This window comes from Melospiza melodia, chromosome 8 (assembly GCF_035770615.1).
Source record: "Melospiza melodia melodia isolate bMelMel2 chromosome 8, bMelMel2.pri, whole genome shotgun sequence".
NCBI classification, from domain to species: Eukaryota; Metazoa; Chordata; class Aves; order Passeriformes; family Passerellidae; genus Melospiza; species Melospiza melodia.
The window spans coordinates 30,232,817-30,254,002 of NC_086201.1; the positions used below are offsets into that span (position 1 = coordinate 30,232,817).

General features: G+C 39.7%; 1 protein-coding gene across 1 annotated transcript in view; it reads left to right on the forward strand.

Annotated features, from left to right (window-relative positions):
• Positions 1-5,271: 5,271 nt before the first annotated feature.
• Positions 5,272-21,186, forward strand: part of HIBCH (3-hydroxyisobutyryl-CoA hydrolase) — a 38,037-nt gene continuing 22,122 nt past the window's right edge. The window contains exons 1-6 of the mRNA XM_063162514.1: positions 5,272-5,347; positions 6,231-6,273; positions 7,087-7,227; positions 8,094-8,178; positions 9,086-9,166; positions 11,138-11,190. Coding sequence (XP_063018584.1) covers positions 5,316-5,347; positions 6,231-6,273; positions 7,087-7,227; positions 8,094-8,178; positions 9,086-9,166; positions 11,138-11,190 — 435 coding nt within the window. The 5' untranslated portion in view covers positions 5,272-5,315. The remainder of the gene's footprint in view (positions 5,348-6,230; positions 6,274-7,086; positions 7,228-8,093; positions 8,179-9,085; positions 9,167-11,137; positions 11,191-21,186) is intronic.

Consider the following 21,186-nt stretch of genomic DNA (forward strand, 5'->3'; position numbering starts at 1 on the left):
TACATGCTCTGCACAATAATTTTTTCCAGGTATCTCCAGTATTTTCAGAGTCAAATTCATTATGTGGCTGTTATTGTGAATCATTAAAGACCACATCCTGATATGAGATTCTGCATCAGTAACATATATGGAAGGCCTGATGCTGTGAGAAATCTAGTCAAAACCAATGCATGGGTAGAGTTTTGGCTTGAAAAGAATGTGTGCAGGTTACTCCTGTGAGGACAATGCTGAGGGGGATTATATATTGTAAAATCTGTGTTTCAGATAGCTAAGTCAAACCAAGTCAGAAACCCACAGCTGTTGAGGACCCTTGGTTCTTGGAGTCTATCAAAGAGATTCCTTAAGAAACAGCACTACCACTTTGCACTCCATACCAGTGTATAGTTCCTTACTAGTTCCACTGCTATTTTCATGTAATACAAGCAGAGCACCTCAAATAACAACCAGTTAACACAAATAAGCTTGATTTTAATTTCGTGGAGAAGCACACTGAGTAAATACTGAATTAACTGATATTCTGGGACAGTGCTATTTCAAGAGGTCCAACAGGGACAGTATTTTGAAATACAGACCCACATGGTGTGAAAACCACATGCCTTTTTCTCTTCCTACATACAGGCAGCTCTGACTCTCACAGAATCAAGCACACACACATTGAGAGCAGAACAGCAGACGTGATCACACAACGAGATGCAATACAGATCTCATTTCCTAACAGACTCCTGAAGGCTGGAAGGCAAGCTTCCCTGCCATCACTTGCTTCATTCCCTGCTTCATCCTTTCCAGACCTGGGAGACTCAAGAACTGATTATACACCCAAAGACACCCTCAGGAGTGAGATATCTTAGGGGTATTTTTTTGGTCCACTAGAAGTTAACTGTCCTACCAAGAAAAAATGCACTTTCCTCTAGCCCCATTCCCACACACACTCCCTACAGCTATTTCCACCCACGCCACAGCTCTTTTTAACTGTGTTTAAAAAGCTGAGAGCGAGAGAAATGTGCTGCTGCTGCTGGTGCTCCTCCTCCTCAGGTGGGCGGGTTGGTAGCTGGTCAGTTTTCTGCAGCATTTCTCATTGCTAAACGCGTGGGAGGCTGAGAGCAGAAAGGGAAGGAAGCCGTCCTCTTAGGAAGGGAGGCGTATCGAAGCGAGTGGGAAGCAAATAGCCCCTTCCCACCTGCACATGTGCAATTATATGCAATTGAAAAACGCACACAATAGACCTGCGAGCAGGGCTTTCCAAGCTGTGGTCCTGAAAGGTATCAAACAGCTTGGGTCTCAAAGCCAAAGTCGGGGGTGACCAGATCTCCGGGAAGACAGCATTTTTCACCCACGGAGAGCAGGCTCGTGGGGAGGAAAAGGAGGAGGGAAGAGGGCGTTCCTTACAGTTATGGCTCGGCACGTAGGTGGAGGGTGGTTCGGGGAGAGGAGTGACAGATTGCTGGTGGCAGCAGGGAAGAAAGCTGTGGGAGGGTGTTTGCCCAGGGTCCCGTCTCACCCAGGGGGCTCTGGCAGGGCGGCTGCAGCACGAGTGCTGTGTCTGAGCCGGGCTGGTGGGAGGAGAGGAACTCACTGCTGGATGGATGGACGGACGGACGGACCTCGCCTGGATCCTCTCCTCGGCACGGCAGCGTCTGCAGCAGCACACAGCCACTCCCACGCCGCCCCCGGTGCTCTCTGAGGCCAAAAGAAAAGGAAAAGTGTTTCGCGCACACAGTTTCATTGTGGATTTGCTTCCAGCCTTTTCCAAACACTTTCTAGTTCCCCACTGATAAGATGCAAAAGAAAAGTTGATTTTTTTTTCCCTCCCTCACACTCTCTTGTTACAGGAGTAATTCACCGCTGCATGCCCTCATCCCAAATCTATGATGGCAGATATTGTGTGAATGCATGATCTGAAAGGTCTCTGACCAAAAGCCCTGGGGAAGGCAGGCTGTTCACATGAAATGACTCAGGTTACAGAAAAGCAAAAAATTGTTTCTCCATATTACATAGGTGTTTCAGTCCTTCTCTGGGTTTGCCTGCTGTTTGAGAGTGAAGAAACAGATTTGCTTTCTGCTTATTTCAAGTCTATTTCTGCTCTCAGTGATGTCCCTGGAAGACTCTACTGCAGACCTGAGCCTTTACTATGATGTACCGAAGCTGGCACGAGGAAATTTCAGCCTGTGTCACTTGTTTTCAAGAGCTGTCAGCTGAGCCTGGCCTGAGAAATAACAATGTGAGGATTGTTTGTCAGCACAGTAATAACCAGTTAGCAGGCATGAACTGGAATTTTCCCCATTCTGTTCCTCAAACCTTCACAGACTCGTTTTCCCTTAACCTTCACAGGCTGTAAGGATGCACTCACTCCCCACACTTACAGAAATGAGATGCCAGCTGTCAGACCAGCAGAGGAAAAGACTGGATTTACAGCAAACCTGGAAACAGCAGCATGGGACATGATGAAGTACTTGTGCCATTTATTATCTGGTCTTGGTCAGCTACTCTGGGAGCTCTCAGAGGCAAATGTGAGGCACAAATTAATGTTTAACTAGGGCTGAACAGGTGGCACACAGAATGCAGCTGAGCTGCTCCTGGAATCCTCCTTGAGAGCAAGAGCTCCCACATGCTAAAGTTACATGTTTTTCTGGAAAAGAAACAAAAAAAATCCCAGAAAAACCCACCCAAACCAGAAACAAAACCTGAAAACATCTGCTCAACTCTGCAGACCTCCTACAGTCTGCAAATTGTTTTCTCTTTTCAAACCTGCTGAAGGTGCTGCCAGGAAACTTCTCCAGGGGGAGGAATTACAACCTGCTTATCCTTCTGGCTATTGCACTTACACACTCTCAGTTCCTGGCTTGGTCCAGTATTGTGCAGCCCTCTTTGCCAACAGCAAAATAATCCATAAACTCCCAGGTTAAAGATCATCTCATTCTGCTCATTCTCAGGCAACTCCATTATTTTCACTCTTTTGCCACATCCTACTTAGAAAAGTCTTTTATTTACATTTTAGAAAGCATTTTCACTTGGATATTCTGAAAAAAATGGGGTGTGCAGGAGGACTGTTGAAAAATAAGATGATATCTGACGTGCTTTTTGGACAGGATTGCAGTCAGCTAAATGGCTGTGAAAAATGGCAATTTTCTAACACTTAGGAATCCTCTGCCCCTAAAAAAACTGTAGGTAAATTCAGGCCAGGAAAGATTTTAAAGAAAACATTAAATATAAATTCAATATCAGCACCGTGGAGAGAAATCAGTAGTTGTCTCAAAGCAAGGCTTGTTGTTACTTCATTGTTTACAAAGGAGGAGGCCCACTTGTGTCCTAAATCAGACCTACAGCTGGAAGAATACAAAGGGTTTACACCATTACTTACACTGAGGACAGGAGGAAAAGAGATCAAAATCAGCATAAGTGAAAGATGAATCAGATCACCAGCTTCTGTTTTGGACCCCCAGAAGCAGACATCCCATACAGTCATTCCTGATCACAGCCTTACCCACGTGCAGGTGGAATTTATTAGGAGATTTCCAGGGCTCTCAAATAGCCTCCACCTGCTCTTACCCAAGGTTAGCTTCCACACACCCATGTCTGCATTTTCACAACATCACTAACAAAGAGATTATCCCACAGAAAAGTTCTTTTTGTATTTGTCTGTAAAATGTAGAGACTTCCAGTCACAGGAAATGAGAAACAAAAATGTTACCTGCTTATCAAACCCTCTAATTAGTAATGCCTGGATGAGAGCTGCAGAGTTATCCTCAAAAACAATTTTAAAAATAATTATTTAAGTCAGGGTTCAGGTTTGCCAACTGTGATAATTTGGTGTCATTTAGCCTGGTTTAGATTTAATTGCATGGCACTTGATATAGTGCACACAAAATGACACCAATAAACTGCATCATTGATTATCATATAACCTGTAGGTGAAAGTTTGAATAGTCAGAATCACCTAATGAATTCTTGCAATTAATCAGTTTGCATAGACAGTCTCCCAGTGCCTGGAAAAGCACCTCTTGTCCTGTTCCCAGTTATTTTTTGTTCACATTGTACAAGACTGAAAACTGAGACTGTGTTAATACAGAAATGTTCTGTATTCTTTTTTTTTTTTTTTTTTTGTGCCTATTTAGCTTGATTAAAATTTTTACAACCAGATTTAATATACTCTGAGAGTCACTGCAACGGAAATGCCAACACAGATGACGCTGATGTAAGCAGGGGCTGAATCATTTTAGAAATAAAGAGCAAGGTTGCCCTCTGGAGATTTCTCTAGAAGTGCTTCTGAGAGCTAGGACTTTTGGTTGTTTTTTTTTCTTTTTTCTTCCAGCAAAATAAATGTGCTAAAAGATTTTAAGATTTTTTTTTTCTTTCTTTTAAATTCAAATATGAGTCAAGGCAGCTGATGCTAAGAACTTGTTACACCAAGATGTGATGAAGCTACATTTCAGCCTAATGCACTGTATTATCATTTACCCCATGGTTCATTGTGTCTTTTCAATAGCAGTCTCATGTGTCAGCCTAAAAAACCAGTCACGGAATGGTCTTAGTTACTGAAATCTAAGTGAATTTTGCATTATTGACCCCTAGCGTGAAAAATTCTCAAGTGCCTTAATATTTTTTTTTTTAAAAGGCAATTTTCACAGTTGCAGTTTCTGAGTCTATTTATGCTGAAAGCACAGGCTGTGTTTGGGCTCACCGTCGTCTGTAGCTACTGTTGGGGCAGTAAACGTGCTAGCTCTAAATGTAAATACACGTTCTCCATGTATTTACATTTACACAAATACATGTTCTCCATGTATATACCTTCACGGATAAGCAGTTCTTGGTGGGATGTTAATTCTTAATCCCACCTCACCCGCTGCCCGTGTGTGAGCAGCTGCGGGGGCAGTACAGGTTGCCTGGTGCTTCAGGTGCAAAAGGTGAAGAGAAGCCGGGAGGGCAGAAATTAAGAAACCAGTCTTGCAGCTGGAAATAATAATCAGCCTGCATGCAGCTGCGGTGCACGAAGGCAGTTTGGCAATGCGAGCTTTCCCCACCTTGAGCAGCCAGCCCCACGGCTGATGTTACTGCCGCCACACACGGCATTGCTCGCTTCACCCGCAAAGCAGCTGCACCTCCAGATGCCCTCAGACCAGCCGGCCGTATCCAGCACGGGGAGCAGCTCCCTTTCCCTGCTCCGGTAAGGATCTGCCTTGCTTAGCGCAAAAGGGCTGCTCGTGGTGGCGAGCGGGCGGCCGCCCCTCAGGAGCCGCTCCCGGTGCCCCGGAGAGCGCCGCGCATGCGCCCCCCCGCGCTGTGCCGTGCCGCGGAGCCGGTGAGGGAGCGGTGCCGCCATGGCGGGCCGGGCGCTGCAGGCGCTGCCCAGGTAACGGGGGCCGCCCTGAGGGGCGGCAGCGGCGGCCGCGGGGAGCGAGGGGAGCGCCGGCCGAGCCGGCCGGGGATCGCAGCCCCGCAGCTGCTGCGAGCTGTAGTTCGGGCCTAGATCAGCCAGGCCTTCGCTAACTTTCACCTTCAAAAACAAGCGTGCGATTAAAAACCAGCGTAGTGTACCGCGGCACTAACATGACACTAACTGGAGTGGGCTGGGTTTGTGCGCTGAAGTGGCTGAAAGGTGAAGTTTCTCACTCCAGCTCTGCTTCCTCAGTGGTCATTAATAAATTACAGCCTCAAAATTAACCAATTACTGCTCAAAACCAGTGGCGTGTTCACCAAGTTTGACAGCCTGGGTCCCTACTGTCACCCACAGAAGCAAAAGCTCTTACGCAAACCTTGTGTAAATGTATGTGAAATGTGTACGCACGAGGGCGAGGTTGTGTCATTGAAGCTTTTGGAAATAGACGAAGGTTTTGACATGAGGTTTTTTGGTTTTGATTTTTTTTGTTTTGTTTTTTTTTTAATGTTTAAGTTTAATCATGCTCGCAAAAAGGCTGTCACGTACAGTGTCAATTGTATCCCCTACCCCTCTGTCCTGGTATTTTTCAGGTTCTCCTAACTTGACCTAACTTGAAAACCTGAGTAGCTGACACTAGTATCTGCTATTTATTTACTAGTAAGCAAAGAATTTCCAACTGTTTCAATAACAAAATTTTGCCCTCATTTAATTGATTCTTATGAGGTGAATGTCAAGCACTTGTGTTTCCAAATTTTTCTGCCACTGCTTTGCTTAATGTGGCAGTCAGATATTTGGGGAATCATGTGGCAGGTTTATGGTTATAACTAGTTTTTTAATTTTTTTTTATTTTTTTCAGGCTGAGGGCACTCAACAGACTGCAAGTAATATTTCAACATTTGGTAAGGACAGCATCATGTTTGACTGAGTTGGAAGCTTTCAGGACTCTTTAACCCCCCTGAGGCACACAGCACATGCAACTTCTAATGTGTCTGCACACAGTGGTTCTCAACTCTGACATTTATTGCTCAGGCAATTTATTGCCCACATCTCTGAGCACTTGGTTACAGGTGTCTATTATACTGTAAATTAAAGCTTAATTTTTTGGCTTTACTTTATAGATATTTCTTTAATTTATAAATCGTTTCTCTGTTAGCTTCTGTAAATTCCTTAAATATCATCCCACTTGAGTGTGAAAATAGTTGAGATCTTTTCTACTGTTAAAAGTTACTTGAAGACAAAGCAGGGTGTACATTTGGGTTTGCAGTGTCAAACTACCAATAAGGATATGCTGTTCTAATTTTTGCAAGTATTTTCAGAATGTCAGTTTTAAGGAACCATGGATTTGTGTTTTATTAGTAGGGTGGGGAATTTTTTGTTTGTTTTATTTGGGTTTTTTTTTGTGTTTGTGTGTGTGTCTCTGTTGCAAATTTTATTTAACTGAACTCAAAATGTTACTGTGAAAGAATGTGTGGTCCAAAAACTTGCCTAAGTTCTATTACTCTGAAAGACTCAAAGTAATTTCCAAAGAACTGTTTAGGAAATGCAAATAGAAGTTCAGAGGGAAAAAGTTAGCATACAATTCCAGAATGCATGTTTTGTGATCCTAGGTAATGTGTTTTTTGAGAATATATTTCCATAAACACTTTGTAACTATGTACTCGAGCTACCTAACTGATGACATTTGCTTTATTTTTTTGTTTTTGCATGAACAGAAAATGTCTAAGCAGGCAGACTCAGCAGCAGAAGTGTTGTTGGAAAAGAAAGGAGGTGCAGGAGTAATAACTTTGAATAGACCCAAGGCTCTCAATGCACTAAATCTGCCTATGATCCAAAAAATCTATCCTCAACTAAAGGTTAGTAGCTCCACTTCTACCCATCCACTATATATGTGCTATTTGAAACCAGTTCTAAAATGCACTTTGACACTTCTTAGTGTAGTGATTTAAAGCATGAAAGTTTGTGTGAGTACAGTGAGCTCAGATTTATAGCATGGGAAAAACCAGGCAGAGTCAAGCAAGTTAGAAAAAGACACATCAAAGATCAGGCTGTCAGACAGAGTTAAATTTAGCATCTTCATAGGTAAATGCACACACATGTTAATGCCAGGACTGAATTTAGAGCAAGCAGTGCTCACCATTTTCCATCAGGAGTGCAGTACCATTTTCATGATTGAAAATAAGATGCCAGCCCCTAGGAAGCAGGGGGCTTTCAGTGTCATTCCATAAATGAGAACTCATGGATTTGCAGGCACTGTTTCTACAAGCTAGTGAAGTACCACGTGATTTTAAGCATGAAAATAGTCTCTTTTAATTTAATAATGCTATTTATCATATGCACAGAGTCAAATTCAGTAGATACCAATATTTTTTGGATAATTGTCTGATGCCTTTTGATGTTTATTAAATATTTTTGAAGCACAGCCTGAAAAGGTGTCAATTTTTGATTTCTGTCAGGCCCTGTTTTGTGGGTGCTGCCTTTCTCCAGAGGCTGAGAGCTGTGCTCAGGTGTTTTTCTGAAATAGGAAAGGCAGCTTTGCTATTCTCTGCTCTCAGGGTTGAATAGGATGCAGAAGTGGCAGAAAGACATTTAGATTTCAAACTTCAGTTTAAGACAATCTATTTTAAAGTATGGTTTGATCTGCTTTTTGAAAAAGTGAATTGTGTGTTATAGACACTAAACAGATTTTAATCTTATGTGGAAATATTTACTTATTTTTTAGACATGGGAGCAAGATCCTGAAACTTTTCTAATAATTATAAAGGGAACTGGAGGAAAAGCTTTTTGTGCTGGGGGTGACATCCGAGGTAAGGACTATCCTCGCTTTAACATTTGATGTCTTTCCCAGTCATCACTTTGTGTTGATTTCCTTTGTTTACTGTGTCTTGGGTAAGCAAAATCTTGCTACACAAGAGTAAGAGATCAGTTGTGCTGACTCTTAGGACACCTTGATTTGCAGATGCTATTCAGGGTATTTGTCAGGAGACAACTGTCAGGACAGTGTGTAAAAGAGTAAAAATTACATTTTTATTAATAAATTATTATACCAGCCAGTCATTCTGGGAGGAGAGGGTTCTTGTCTCTACTTTTCTCTTCCCAAATTTTCATTACTGACAGTCTCTTTCCAAGAAAGGGCCCTACAGGTAGCTCTGATAGTATTGGGTAATTTGTGTCTAGTGTTTTAGATGGCTAGATACAGATCTGACAAGGGTGATCAATGTATCTGTGATTATTTGTTAGCAGTGTACTGCAGGAAATCTCCAAAGTGTCAAAATTATCAAAATTGTTGTAGACTGTAGGTAAACAAGCAGCACAGGTTATTGTTATTACAATATATGAAAAGATATTTTTATGCCATGCTCTAATTTGCTTCTCATTTTTAGTATTTAGAGTCTTCAGAATAGTCAGTTTTAAGTGACTGTTCTAAATGTTGGTATGAAAAATATCACAATTGAGTACTAGACATTAGGAGGGGTTGGAAAATGGACCATACTCTCACAAGTATGTGACAGTGTCCAGCAAAATACAGTTAAATAAAATCTGAGACTTATGTACATATTTAATTTTGAGCAAATTTTCTCAAATATAATAAAACAGGATTAAGTAGGTCTCTCTTTGCTGTAGGAAAAGACCCAGCTTATGAGGCATTATTTTCTTTTACTTGTATTTTCTGTTAAACTTACAGTAATCTTTGGAATTTTTGTTTCTCTTAAGCCATCACAGAAGCGGGAAAAGTTGGAGGTAAACTGATACAAGATTTCTTCATAGGAGAATACAGGCTGAACAATGCCATTGGTATGTTAACAGCAATGTCTGAAACAGTACAGTTCTCATAACATTGGCTTCAAATGTAAATTCATCTCTTTGATGATCTATTAAAGACTGTGGTAACATCAGAGAAGTAGTAATTTTTTTTTCCAAGTTCAATAGCAGTAATATAACATATCCCAATTTTACACCTTGCATGCAGAATGTGTTTCATTTGTTTGAGTTATTGTGACAGCTACTTTATCCCATCCCATTGTTCTGGTTAATTCTCTTTCCTCTGTGGGAGAATTAGTTTTAGCTGTAGATGCTGCAATTCTGCCCTAAGTATCATTGATCTGCTTCAAAGAAGACCTGAGGTAAAAATAGATGTGTGGAAAATCATTAATATTCAGTTAAAAAGCAAAAGATTAAATTATATGAATGCTTTCCATTTAAATAGACTGCATGAAAGACTAGGGCTGCATAACTCAGGAGTGAGCTGCCTTAGTTTATTGCAGAGACACTGGGTGAAGTATATTAAAGAAAGATATTAATTCCTTAGGGTAAAAGTGAAGAGTTGAAGGTTTTGATGAGAAGAAACTACTCCAAACATATTTTAATTGAATACAGTTTTAGTTTTAAAATATGGTATCCTGTCTTAGTCACTACAGGAGGAGAGTTGCTGTTGCTTGCATTGACAGAAGAGCACAGCTAATAGAGTAATTCTTGAAAAGTTACTTTTGCTTTGTTTGACAGAGTTTCAGGACTGAGCATGCTTGTCATGTGCCTTTCTTTCCTTCACCAATACAAAGCAGAAAAATAGTTTTAGGTTTCAAATAGTTGGGGAAAAAATAGTATTACCTTGCCAGTTGAACTTGATGATGATTCTGTTGCAAGGGTACATAATTTAAAAGTCTGTTTCCATATTTTAATTTTTTTTAATAATTAGCTGTTTAATATCTCTAATGCATGCATGTAATTACAAAACCTAGATTTTTGCTAGCTTTAGTATGAATGTATTCCTTTAAGCCTGAGATTTCTGCTAAAAATATTTATTTATATCTTATACTTCATAACTAAAAAATACAGCAGGAAGCTGCTGTCACAGCATTGCAATGGGAAGGGCTTGCTGCTGTAGAAATTTGGTTCAGGGAGTAGCATCTACAGCCCATGCATTAGCTTGGATGTTTATGTAAGAACAAAGTTCAAAATACAATTCTCTTAACATTTTGTAACTACTGATTTGAAGGATTGAACTGCCTTTTAAAATAGTTTATTTTAAGAACAAGGCTCTGTATAGTTGTTACAGAAAAACTCACAACATGGTTGCAGGGGATACCTGTATCTGCAGTAATTCTGACCTGAAAACACTGAATACAGGGCAGCTGTTTCATTCACAGTCAAGTTCTGAGTCTTTCCATGAATGGTAATTGAAAGCATTGGGATTTAGTTTTCTGCCTTCTAAAGGGGCCAAGAGATGAAGTTGGCAATTCAGGACATTGTCACTGAACCTGCCTGCACCATGTTCAGGGCTGTGTGCAAGAGCTGCCGTGACAGAACACGCCTGCATTGCAGAATTTACAGTCACGCTGTGGCTGAACCCACCCATCCTTCTGGCTTTGTAATAAAGCACTGAAGGGCTGGAACACACCCTGTGCTCCTAATCCAGGCTGTGAGAGGGGGTGAAAGGGCATCTGCTGTGTCCCAACATCAGACAGAGCTATTTGTGCTGGCTGAACTGTCAGGTACTCAGACAACAAGCAATCCAATGTTTGATAGTTGTACAATGTTCTCTTACAACACTCACAATCCAGTAAATCAGAAACTGCTGTTTCTTTTCATTACTTAAGAATTACATTAGCTACCTTCATTGTAAGATAATATGATTACTGCTTAAATTCCCATTTATTTTCTGCTGCTCTTGCTGAAGTAAGTTGTAGGGAAACCTGTCATGTGGCAGCTAGGCACAGGTCCACTCTTGAAAAAGATGAATGATTGTTTCCTTTACATTTTTTACAGGCACCTGCAAGAAGCCATATGTGGCACTTATTGATGGCATTACAATGGGAGGGGTAAGTTAAGGACCTTACCTGATTGATTGATTGTTTTAAAGTCATCTCATGTTGTGTCTGAGTTGAATGAAGCACACACAAGGCATTTCCAACCTATGGATTGAAGAACAAACACCAGAATCAATCTGAACCTTTGTCTCTTGCTAGTCTGGGTACTCTGCTGCCTTTGTAGGACCTCTGCTGTTCCTTGGTAGCTAGTGCAAGTGCTTCCTCTGGGAAAGGAGCAGAATCCCCTCTCAAAGGTTCTAAGAATCCCCAGGGGGAGTTCATATACTATACAAAAATCTGAGAACAGTTCTCCATTCTAAGTGTATTAAAAACAGAATTATATAAAAATACGTTTAAAGAGCAGCTCTTTGAGAAATTGAGAATTCTAAGCTACACCTTAACAGACATTCATGAGTTTCTATATTTTTCCAGCAAATAATCTGGAAATGCATTTACTTTCTCACCTCTGTAGTACTTTTAAATAATAATTTGTGGGGTACTGATTCCACACAGGGCTGCACCTTATTACTAAAGCATCACAGAGAAGACTCCATCATATTGCTAGTTATACTCAATGTTAATAATTTTTCAGCAGTTACTGTCTGTAAGCACCATAAGTAGATAAAAGAGCAATGCCATGCTTTTTTTACATGCTAAAATACTGTTCTAGTGAGTTTCACATCTGTAGGATATATTTGCAGCACATCAGAGAGTGGATTAAAATAATCTTCAGTTATTTTTAACACTGAGTTTAACGATGAAGCCTGTCTGCCATGTCACTGCTTAGATTTGTATTGTTCTCTGGCATGTCCCTATGATATGGGTGTAGAATCTATTTAAATAAAGTTTGTCAAAGATAAATATAAGTGGAACACTACATGATCCATGACCTGTCATGACTCTTTTCATCTTTCCTTACACATTTCATTTGTCTGTTTTGCTCTTCTCAGCTTTTGATCTAAACACACAGCAGCTCTCTTTCCCTTTGCTTCTTTGCTACCAAGTCCCAAAGATCTCAGCTAGAGAGCCATTCCCCCCAGCCTAGCATACATCCATTGTTTCCAGCATAAAGGGCACTTGTTCTGTAGCCCTTCTTGCAGAAAAACTGCTTTATTGACCATAGCAGTCCTGAAGGTTTGTAGATAAGAGATAGGGAGTCCATTTATTTTATGGACTTTTGAATAATAGGATGGAAAGCTATGAATGAGCAAAACTGCCCAGCAGCCAATATCTTTTAAAAGGTCCTGCAGATGGTTTGTTATGACTGTGGCCTGAACAGGAATAGAATTTTGTCCTTTGAAAGGAAAATGTATTTTTGGACTGAAAAGAACATAATGGAGTCAGATGATCCTGCATTACTAAGATTCTTTATGAATTCTCTTTCCTCTGATGAGCTTTTAAAAGACAGTAGTTAGTCTGAAACTGTATTTTAGTGCAGGATAAACCAAATTTTAGTGCAGGATACCCAAATTTCAATGGGACTGTGACACAATTTAACTGCCATTAGGGTCTGAATCATAACTTAATTTGCTTATCATATCCTAGAAGTAGCATCTTCACTTCAGGGTAGGGAATTAGATTTTAACTCAGAAAATATGCAGCCTAATTTAGTGGAAATAAGTAAAAAAATCACAGAAGTGTCTTAGAAGATCAGTTACTATGTGCTTGGATAGTAAAGGTTGCTATTGGTGCACAGATGCCATAGATCTGTGGTAGTGAAACCTGGAATTTTATCCAAAAAATGAACTGGTTCTACTTCCATTATTGGCTGGGCTTGGGAGCTTCATTAGCCAACAGATGGGGCTGTGGAGCTTGTTCTCAGCACCTTCTTGTCTGTTCTCCTGTAGTTCATCAAAAATTGATGAAATTCAATATAAATATATCTTTTCATCTTTTTGTACTTATTTGGAACAGTAAGTTCAGATTTGTAAGACAAATTTGTTAGAAGCAAAGGTGACTGCAGTTTACTGAAAAATAGTGAAATGAGTTACAAATACCACATTTACTGCTAAAGGATGGGCTCTGTTGAAAGGAGCACTGGGCACACACTCTCACATTGCTAAAAACTAGTTCAGATTTATCTGATTTCTATCTGTAAATTTTCTTTTTCTTGAAATTAAGTACCCAGACAGTTGGCAAGAAATTCAGATGTTTGGGGCTTTAAAAAATATTATTGTCTGCAAATGACATCCTAAGTTTGGTCTTTGGTTTTAGAAAAGTCACAGTCTTGTCTTTAGTTCTCTGGAGATGAATATAGATGATTTATAAGATCAGGCCTAAGCTCTGGTTTTAAAAAAGGCTTTGGCACAAAGTAAATTACTGCGTCAGATACTCTCTCTGACAGACAAAAAGATCCATAAAATTGTTTTGAGACCTGTTTCAGAGCCAAATAAAGCACTCTAGACAGACTGAGTGGTGGCTTTTCAGTGATTTGGCTTGGAATTCAAGGAGAATATTTGACAGAGGGGAAAAAAAAAGAAAAAGTGGGCATGGACTTTGGAAGTGGTGAAGATGGTCAAGGTCACTGGAATAACTTAATACAGTTCAAAAATCTGTAAAAAACTTCAGTAGCTTTGCAAAATGAGAAGTACATTTTCAGGAGGAAAGGCCATTACTTGCAGTTTACAGAAGAATCTGTAACAGCATGAATGAAGAACCCTTTTTTGTAGTATCATATTCTAGAGCATTCAGGATTTAGAAACTTGCTGAGCCAGGCTGTATTTCAGAGCCACAGTGCTAAGTAACCATCAGTGGTCACACTCACCTCTCTGTACCTCTCATACTTTTGACGATAAGTAGGCTTGCTGTTCAGAAAGGCCTCACATTTCAAAGCTGAAGGTTGTGCTTTGTGAAAAGCAGCTTGTTGCTCTTTCAGGCCTGTTGTCTAATGCTTATTTTTTTACTGATTAGTAAAGAGACTGTTGCTCAAACATGAGAATTCTTGGCTTTGGACAACTTTCTACAGGATTCAATCCTTTAGTCTGGTCTTTTATGCAACATATTTACTAAGTTTGTTTTAGCCTTGCTTTGAAAATTTAGGCTTTTAGTTTTAGGATGAAAAAAATCTTCCTGTGGGGGAAGTAGGTTTTAACTTTAACTTACATTTAAACAACATTTTCAGTGCAGAAATAAGTTTGGTAGAATTGCTAACTGTCTTAAATCCTTTGCAAAGCACTGTACTTTGAGTTATTCCAAACATCTTATTTTCCAGTCATTACATTTAGGAAGATTAATGGGAAGGTTTTTCTTTAATATAGTTTGCAGTCTGATCAAATTTCCATCTCTGACTCCCTCAGATTGTGGGGCCCAGTTTGTGAGGGCAGTATCAGTGCACAGGACTGACTCCTCTAATCTTCCCTCAGAGGAGGACCTCAGGAGTACAGCCTGGGAGAAGAAAATAGCAACCTATGACTGGGTCTTTGGGTTCATGAGTGGCTTTTCTTGAGTTTTGTCACCACACCTGGGTTTTTAGGCAAGGTCTCTTATTTACACTGAATCAACATCTAAGTTATTTACTTAGTTTCTTTAGGGTGACTGTTGGACAGTAGAATTTTCTTAAGAACTGTTTGAGTGTTACTCTCTTGTGTAATATGAAATAAGTTAAGCTTTAGACTACACAGATGTGTAGAGCTGGGAGGAACATCAGTATTATTCCTTTGCATTAGGGTTAAGCAAGTACAACTAGATGACTGCCTAGCTGATTTTCACCTGATGCACTCAGAGCTCTCCAACAGCAGGAATGCTGGCTTTTTCTAGATATGCCACCTGAGTGCTTAGTTATTCTTTCAAGCTTGGTTTCCCTGGTGTCTAATGTAAGTCTTCAGTGTGTGTAATCAACACATTCCAGTCTTAGTCACAGCTCCCTATGGACATTTTGAGATACTTGCACTCCTTGCTCCTAGTCCTCTCTCTTTAAAAGGGATAAGGATAGCTATTCAGCCTTTCTTATAGATTAAGTCTTTTAGTCCTCTTGCAATCCCTGGAATCTCTCCCATTTGTGTACTTTACAGTTTATTGCCAGAGACCAGACAATATTTTAGCTGGAGGATTCATCAGCACCAAGTAGAGCAGAATAATTATCCTCCCTATATTACAGAGATATTCTGTCACAAATAGTCCATGTAAATAGCAGTTTTGAGCATCCAGTCCTAGGAGGCCACCACTTCTACTTACTCCCAAAATTTTTACTGTCACCTCTTTCCTCATTGCCCAACATAAACTTCCATCACAGTGTATTTCTTTATTGCTTACCTTTTACCAATTTTAAATCTTCTTCCTTGAACTGAACTCATTTGTCAAAGAGTCAGTTTTGCAGAGCCACCCTTTTCTTCAAAGACTGCAAAGGAAAAGAAAGTACTCCTTTTCTCTGAATTCCAGGACCCTGAGTGCCTTATGAGGTGGCCCTGTGCTGATGAGGCTGCCCAGGTGTAGGGAATCCAGGCTGAGTGTTCTCCCCTCTGCTCTGCTGCAGTGTGATACCTTCAGTAGCTCCTTTCACAGCAGCACTGCCTTATTTGCACTAATTGCATGGTTGCTGTAAACTCCTGAAAGCATCAAGGCATTTATTCCATAGGAAGCACACTTACCATCTCTGTATTTGATTACACCTTCCTAAGTGTAGTTATTTTCATTTTGTTAGTTCCTCCAAAGCGAGATGGTTTTGAATCTTGCCCTTCAGAGTGTTTGCCTTCCCCAGAAGTCAACTGTGAATTATAGAAATCCTGGTTACTTCATCATCCAAGCAGATAATGAAGCTGTCAAATGAAGTTTCATTGATGATTGGCTCAGTTTTATTGCCAACTGCTGCTAACACTTTATATTGTTTCAGAGGATGGTGCCCTCCACTTCCCAGATTACATCTAGGTTGTGCTTCCCTGGCTAGTTTGTGAGAGGAAGCAATGCAATGATGGGGAGACATCACAAACATTGCAATTTAAAATATGAAGCCTTCTCAGAATGCTTAATGGGTGATGTCATTTTAATCAAGGGGTAATGCAGGTGTTCCTGCAGAGGAACACATGCAGCCAAATTCCTGAACCTACTCCATGGTTTGGAAATACTAAATCTATTGTGCATCTACCTGTGCATTTTCTCTTCTGGAATACAGTGTCAGAATTACTGAATCCATATTGCAGTAGAAGAATAAACTCAGTACCTAATATTTAGCTGTAGCACTTTTTCACATTAATGCCATTTCATTTTAGCAAAACATTCCAGATGCTGACATTGCTAGAGGAATCTGCCTTTCCTTGTAAGTCAGATCTCAGGACCTGATGGCACATCTACCAGTAGTTACAAACATCTACATTTACACTTCAGCAGGATTTGGTCAACAATCCTTATTAAACTAATATTTGTTATCAAGTAAATTGGTAGTGATGTCATAAGCAGCTTGTATGTTATCCATTTTTGTCTACAGAATTTTAGTACACAAAGGAGCTGGAGTTGACCAATAACTGTCTTTATCCTGTCCCATTTTTATCCAGATTGTGCAGCTGTAGCTCTTCAGGAATGTTTCTTTCACTACCAACACATATCTAGTCATATAAGTTGTGTGCATGCAACTTCTACTCAGAAGTGTAGATAACAGCATTTGACACTAACATTCAAAAACTAGGAAACATTAGGATTAAACAATCTATAAAGCCTCACTTCTTTTGCCAACTGTGATGCAATTTTTAATTACAGGAATGTGCATTTACAAGTGGATATTGCCCACAGAACAAAGCTATTCATTTGTGGTGTAATTTGGGGTGCAAATTTTAGTGCACATCATGGAAATACTGCTTAATATTTATCTATATCTATATAGATGTATATATACATGGGGCTTGGGCTGACTAGCTGCAGCATATGAAACCTCACAAAATATTATTATTTTACATAGTACTTCTCTACTGTAATGGACATAATCCATAATCACCCTTGTAGGCCTTTGTAAAGCTAGGAAACTGGAATCTATGTCAGTACTTCTTGGGACTTGTCCTGATTCTTATTCTTTTTCTTCCTTTTAGTAAGCATGTCATGCCTCTTGTCAGCCATCACGCTCTGGAACATCTTTGGTTTTGTTTTAATTTACACTCTAAAATCTGCCCTGGAGTAAGAGTAATTGTCATACTAAACCTAGATAAGCTGCTTTCCTGTCCTCTCTCTGCCTGTCCTCCTCCCCCCTCGTGCCTGTGTACCACAGAGAAGCTTGTGGCCTGTTTTATTGCCAGTGCTTCAAAGCTGAAGGCAGCTTTTACTGTGAAATAGAACACAGATTTTGCAAGTACCAACAAATAGTTTTGAGATTGCCTTGTGCACCACTTACCTCCTGCAGTATGGGGTGTTGAAAACTGAAAATGCTGAGGCAAGCCTAAGGAAGGGTTCACTCCTTGCTGCTGTTGCAGTCCCTCTGCCATCTGGCCACGCTGCTGTGCCTGCTTGGCTCTGGTGTGTGATCCCAGGGATAAATGGTGCTCTTCATTCTGTGGCTAATCGGACTGGAATGGCAGCAGCTCTTGACATTGAGCATTCAGTGCTTCTTTCTGTTAATCATTTGCACATGATGTTATTCCCCAAAGCAATCATAAAGCGCTGTCTTTAATACAAGTATTTTAAATTATAGCTCAGTTCTGGTACAGTAAGTCAAACTCCTTTTCTCTCCCTCTCCTTGCTCTACAGTGACTGAGATTTTTGCTGGCTTCTGCACAGATTTGTTCTTTCCATTTAACACCACACTTGCATGCTGAAAGTCTCTCTTTTTTTCTCTAATTCTAGGCCTTTGTGTACCTACCTAGCCTCCTATTGAGAGTTATCTCATTACTTCCCTCCCCTTCCCTTTATTATAGATCAAAGAGTTAAATCTTCTAAAGGGAATTATATTTGCCTGCTTCTCCATCCTTTCATATTTCTGCTCATTTTCCTCAGTTCCTGAGGAGTTTGAGTGCTCATTTCCTCCTTGAGTTGTAAGACTTTCAATCAGCCTTACACTTTCCAAGCACATCTTTCAGCTGAATAGAACATCATTGCAAAAATCCTCTGGATTCACTCCTGCTGTCCCAAGTAACTGTGCCACTATTTAAATAAAGTTCTGATGCACGTACCTGTCTTGAAGAACAAGAAGTGTTTATTCCATTTTAAGATAAAACCTAGAAGCTCAGTTATGCACTGAACCTGCTGGAACAGGTTCCCTCCCACTTGCCTGCCCTCCCTGCAGACATCAAGACTTGATGAGCTGGACACAGGGATTTCTTGCAGTAGCTACATTTTTAGGTGATACAGAGGGACAATTCTTCCAGAATTTTAGGAACAATAAAAAAGCTGCATTTGCTATCTTCTGACTACACATGGCCAGTTACGTATAAAGAAACAAAACTGGGATAAAAAGAATATTTTCAAATGTGAAACTAGAAAAAGTTGCACTTCTTACCAATTGAGAACTATAGGCTTTTCAAATCCAGGTCTTCTTACATTTTCTCATTTCTCTCTGTTGCAGCACAGGTCTTGTGTCCATAAAAAATTGTGCAGATTATGATAGCTGCCCCAGGAAAAATTGTTTGTGGTGACTGAAAACTGGGGCTCTTAAGAAGTCAATTTAAATCTGGTTGATAAAGGACACTCACTGTAGCAGCATTGCTGCATAGAATGGCCTATGTGTCTTTTTCCCCAAGTTCCCTTTTGAGAAGAACCTGACCTAAATGATTACTATTTATGTAGTTGGCTCAATTTATTTAAATACTTAGGGGTCAGAGGAACAACTCTGAGACATCCAATATTACTAGAGATGATCTGTCTCCAGTCAGCTTGTTGTGCTTCTGTGTCTCTGTAGCAGTTTGGACTGAGACTCTCTAATACATAATCAGTATATGGAAATAAATCTTTTATATTTAAATTATATAACATCAATATTTTATGTTTGACAATGCCACAGTAAATTATTGAAACATTCACAATACCCACTGTTTTAAAGATATTTTTAAAACACTTGTATAGAGTTGATTTTTATGTCAGCAGCCAAAGAAGGTGATATTCTGTGTCCAGATTGATCTGTCACACTGCATTGCTCTGGCTCACCATGTCATCTTGTCTGGTAGTATCTACAGATGAAAATGGATTATACTCTTTGGAGTGGGCCATAACATTAATGATAAACAAAGATTAATTTTGGTTCAGTTTAAGATTCATTGTGTCTGGATGCAGGGGGTAATGCTCTTACATCCATGATTTTTGATCCACCGTAGCTATAAGCTCCTGCTGCTTCCTGAATCAATTCCACTCACTCCCTCTGCCTTTGAAAACATTTTTGCTGGCTATTTTTGCACATTTGTTTGCAGACATATTTGCCCTTTGTTGTGTTCTGCTCAGTTGATTGCTACATTTCTTTTTGGTTCCAGCTCTACCAGAAGCTGTTCTCATGCAGTTAAAAATGTAGGAAATTAAGTCACTGATGGGAGCTGTTACAAAAGGACTTTCACTGCAGTCAGTATTGGCATTATCATAACACTGCTTACTCAAACAGCTAAAGATTATTTACCTGCCTGGTGAAAGTGACACAAGTAACATCCCTCAAGACCTTTTCTATTTATGTTTCTTTTATTGTGTTGCCTAAGCATTCCTAGGCAGTGATTCCTTTACAGTGTGAGATGGATTATTTAGTAAATAGCCAAGTGTAATGTGTGGTTTTGCTGTGACACAGGTCTGCTTTTCTATATGTGAGCAGGAAGGGAGTATTTATTTCTCTCTGTGTAGTTCTCTGTTGTGGTGGCCCTCAATTTTTGAATAACTTGTCTAAATTCTCTGATTTACTAAATGTTGGTCGTTCTCAATTAAAGATAATACAGCCTTTGGGACACAAAAGGGCCACAGTAGTTGTATTTCATTTCTGCATCTGCTGGTCATGTTGTTTTTCATTAGAAAAATACTTGTAATAAGGTTCTGTATCCATCATGAGAAAAGAAATGGAAATCAGTGATGAAGTTTCTCTACACAGTCACATAATGACTTCTGAAATACAGCATTGAATGGGCAGTCTTGTGTGGAAATAAAATTCAGATATTCTACATTCTTTTTTATAAGTTTGTTGCTTGTTGATGAACTCCAACTGAACTGCCTGTAAATTGAGGTGCCTCCCTGAAGTATGCTGAGACTAACACAACGCAGCCCCATGCTATGAAGAAGCTACTGTGAAGAAAAAATCAACTCTATCTCAGCCAAAACCAGCCCAGTTGTTTAAATCGGTTGCTTGTTAATTTCTTTATTCTCCTTAACTCCTAGTCTCGTTCTCTAAGTACCCTTTACAAAATTCAGCTGTCAGTGGAAAAAAAAAAATTCCAGCAGTAAAAGCCTGTCTGACCATCAGGGAGTGTATTACCCTGGAGAATTCTGAAGGAAGAAATCGGCTTTAGTATATAAGATCATGAAAAGTAGAACCTTGGAAGTGCAGAATAAAGTGTATTTTAATAAAGATATTATAGTTTTAAGACTTGTATGTGTAAATGCTGGAAGTACCTGGTGAAGTGAACACAAAAGATTTTTTAATGGTGTGAAGGGCCTTCCTAGGGGGAACTCCAGCTATGTAAGAGTTCAGCTAAATGGAAACAAAATAAAATTAGAAAATCCAGAAATGAAAGAGGAATGCATTTAGACCTTTGTTCTTTACACAGGATGTATTAAACTAATGAGTATTTGTCCTTTGTGTTAGATCTAGAAGGTTAAACATGCAGTGGTATGCCAACCACTTGGGAAGTTACAAATAAACAAAAAAGCACATGAACACCAGTAAAGAAATTACTGGGATTTTGCATCATTAACTAATTTTTCTTTCAAAATCTTATCTCAGTACTGGAATATTTAGAAACGATCTTCAAAGAAGCAAGAACATATTTGCACCTCTTTCTTTATAATGAATAAAAAGAAAATACAGTTTAAGTCTCTTAAATATACATCAGAAATAAGGCTGTACAAAACTTGGAGGCTATCTAGAAACAAATCCAATTATGGCTAAAGCACTTGAGAAAGTGAAAT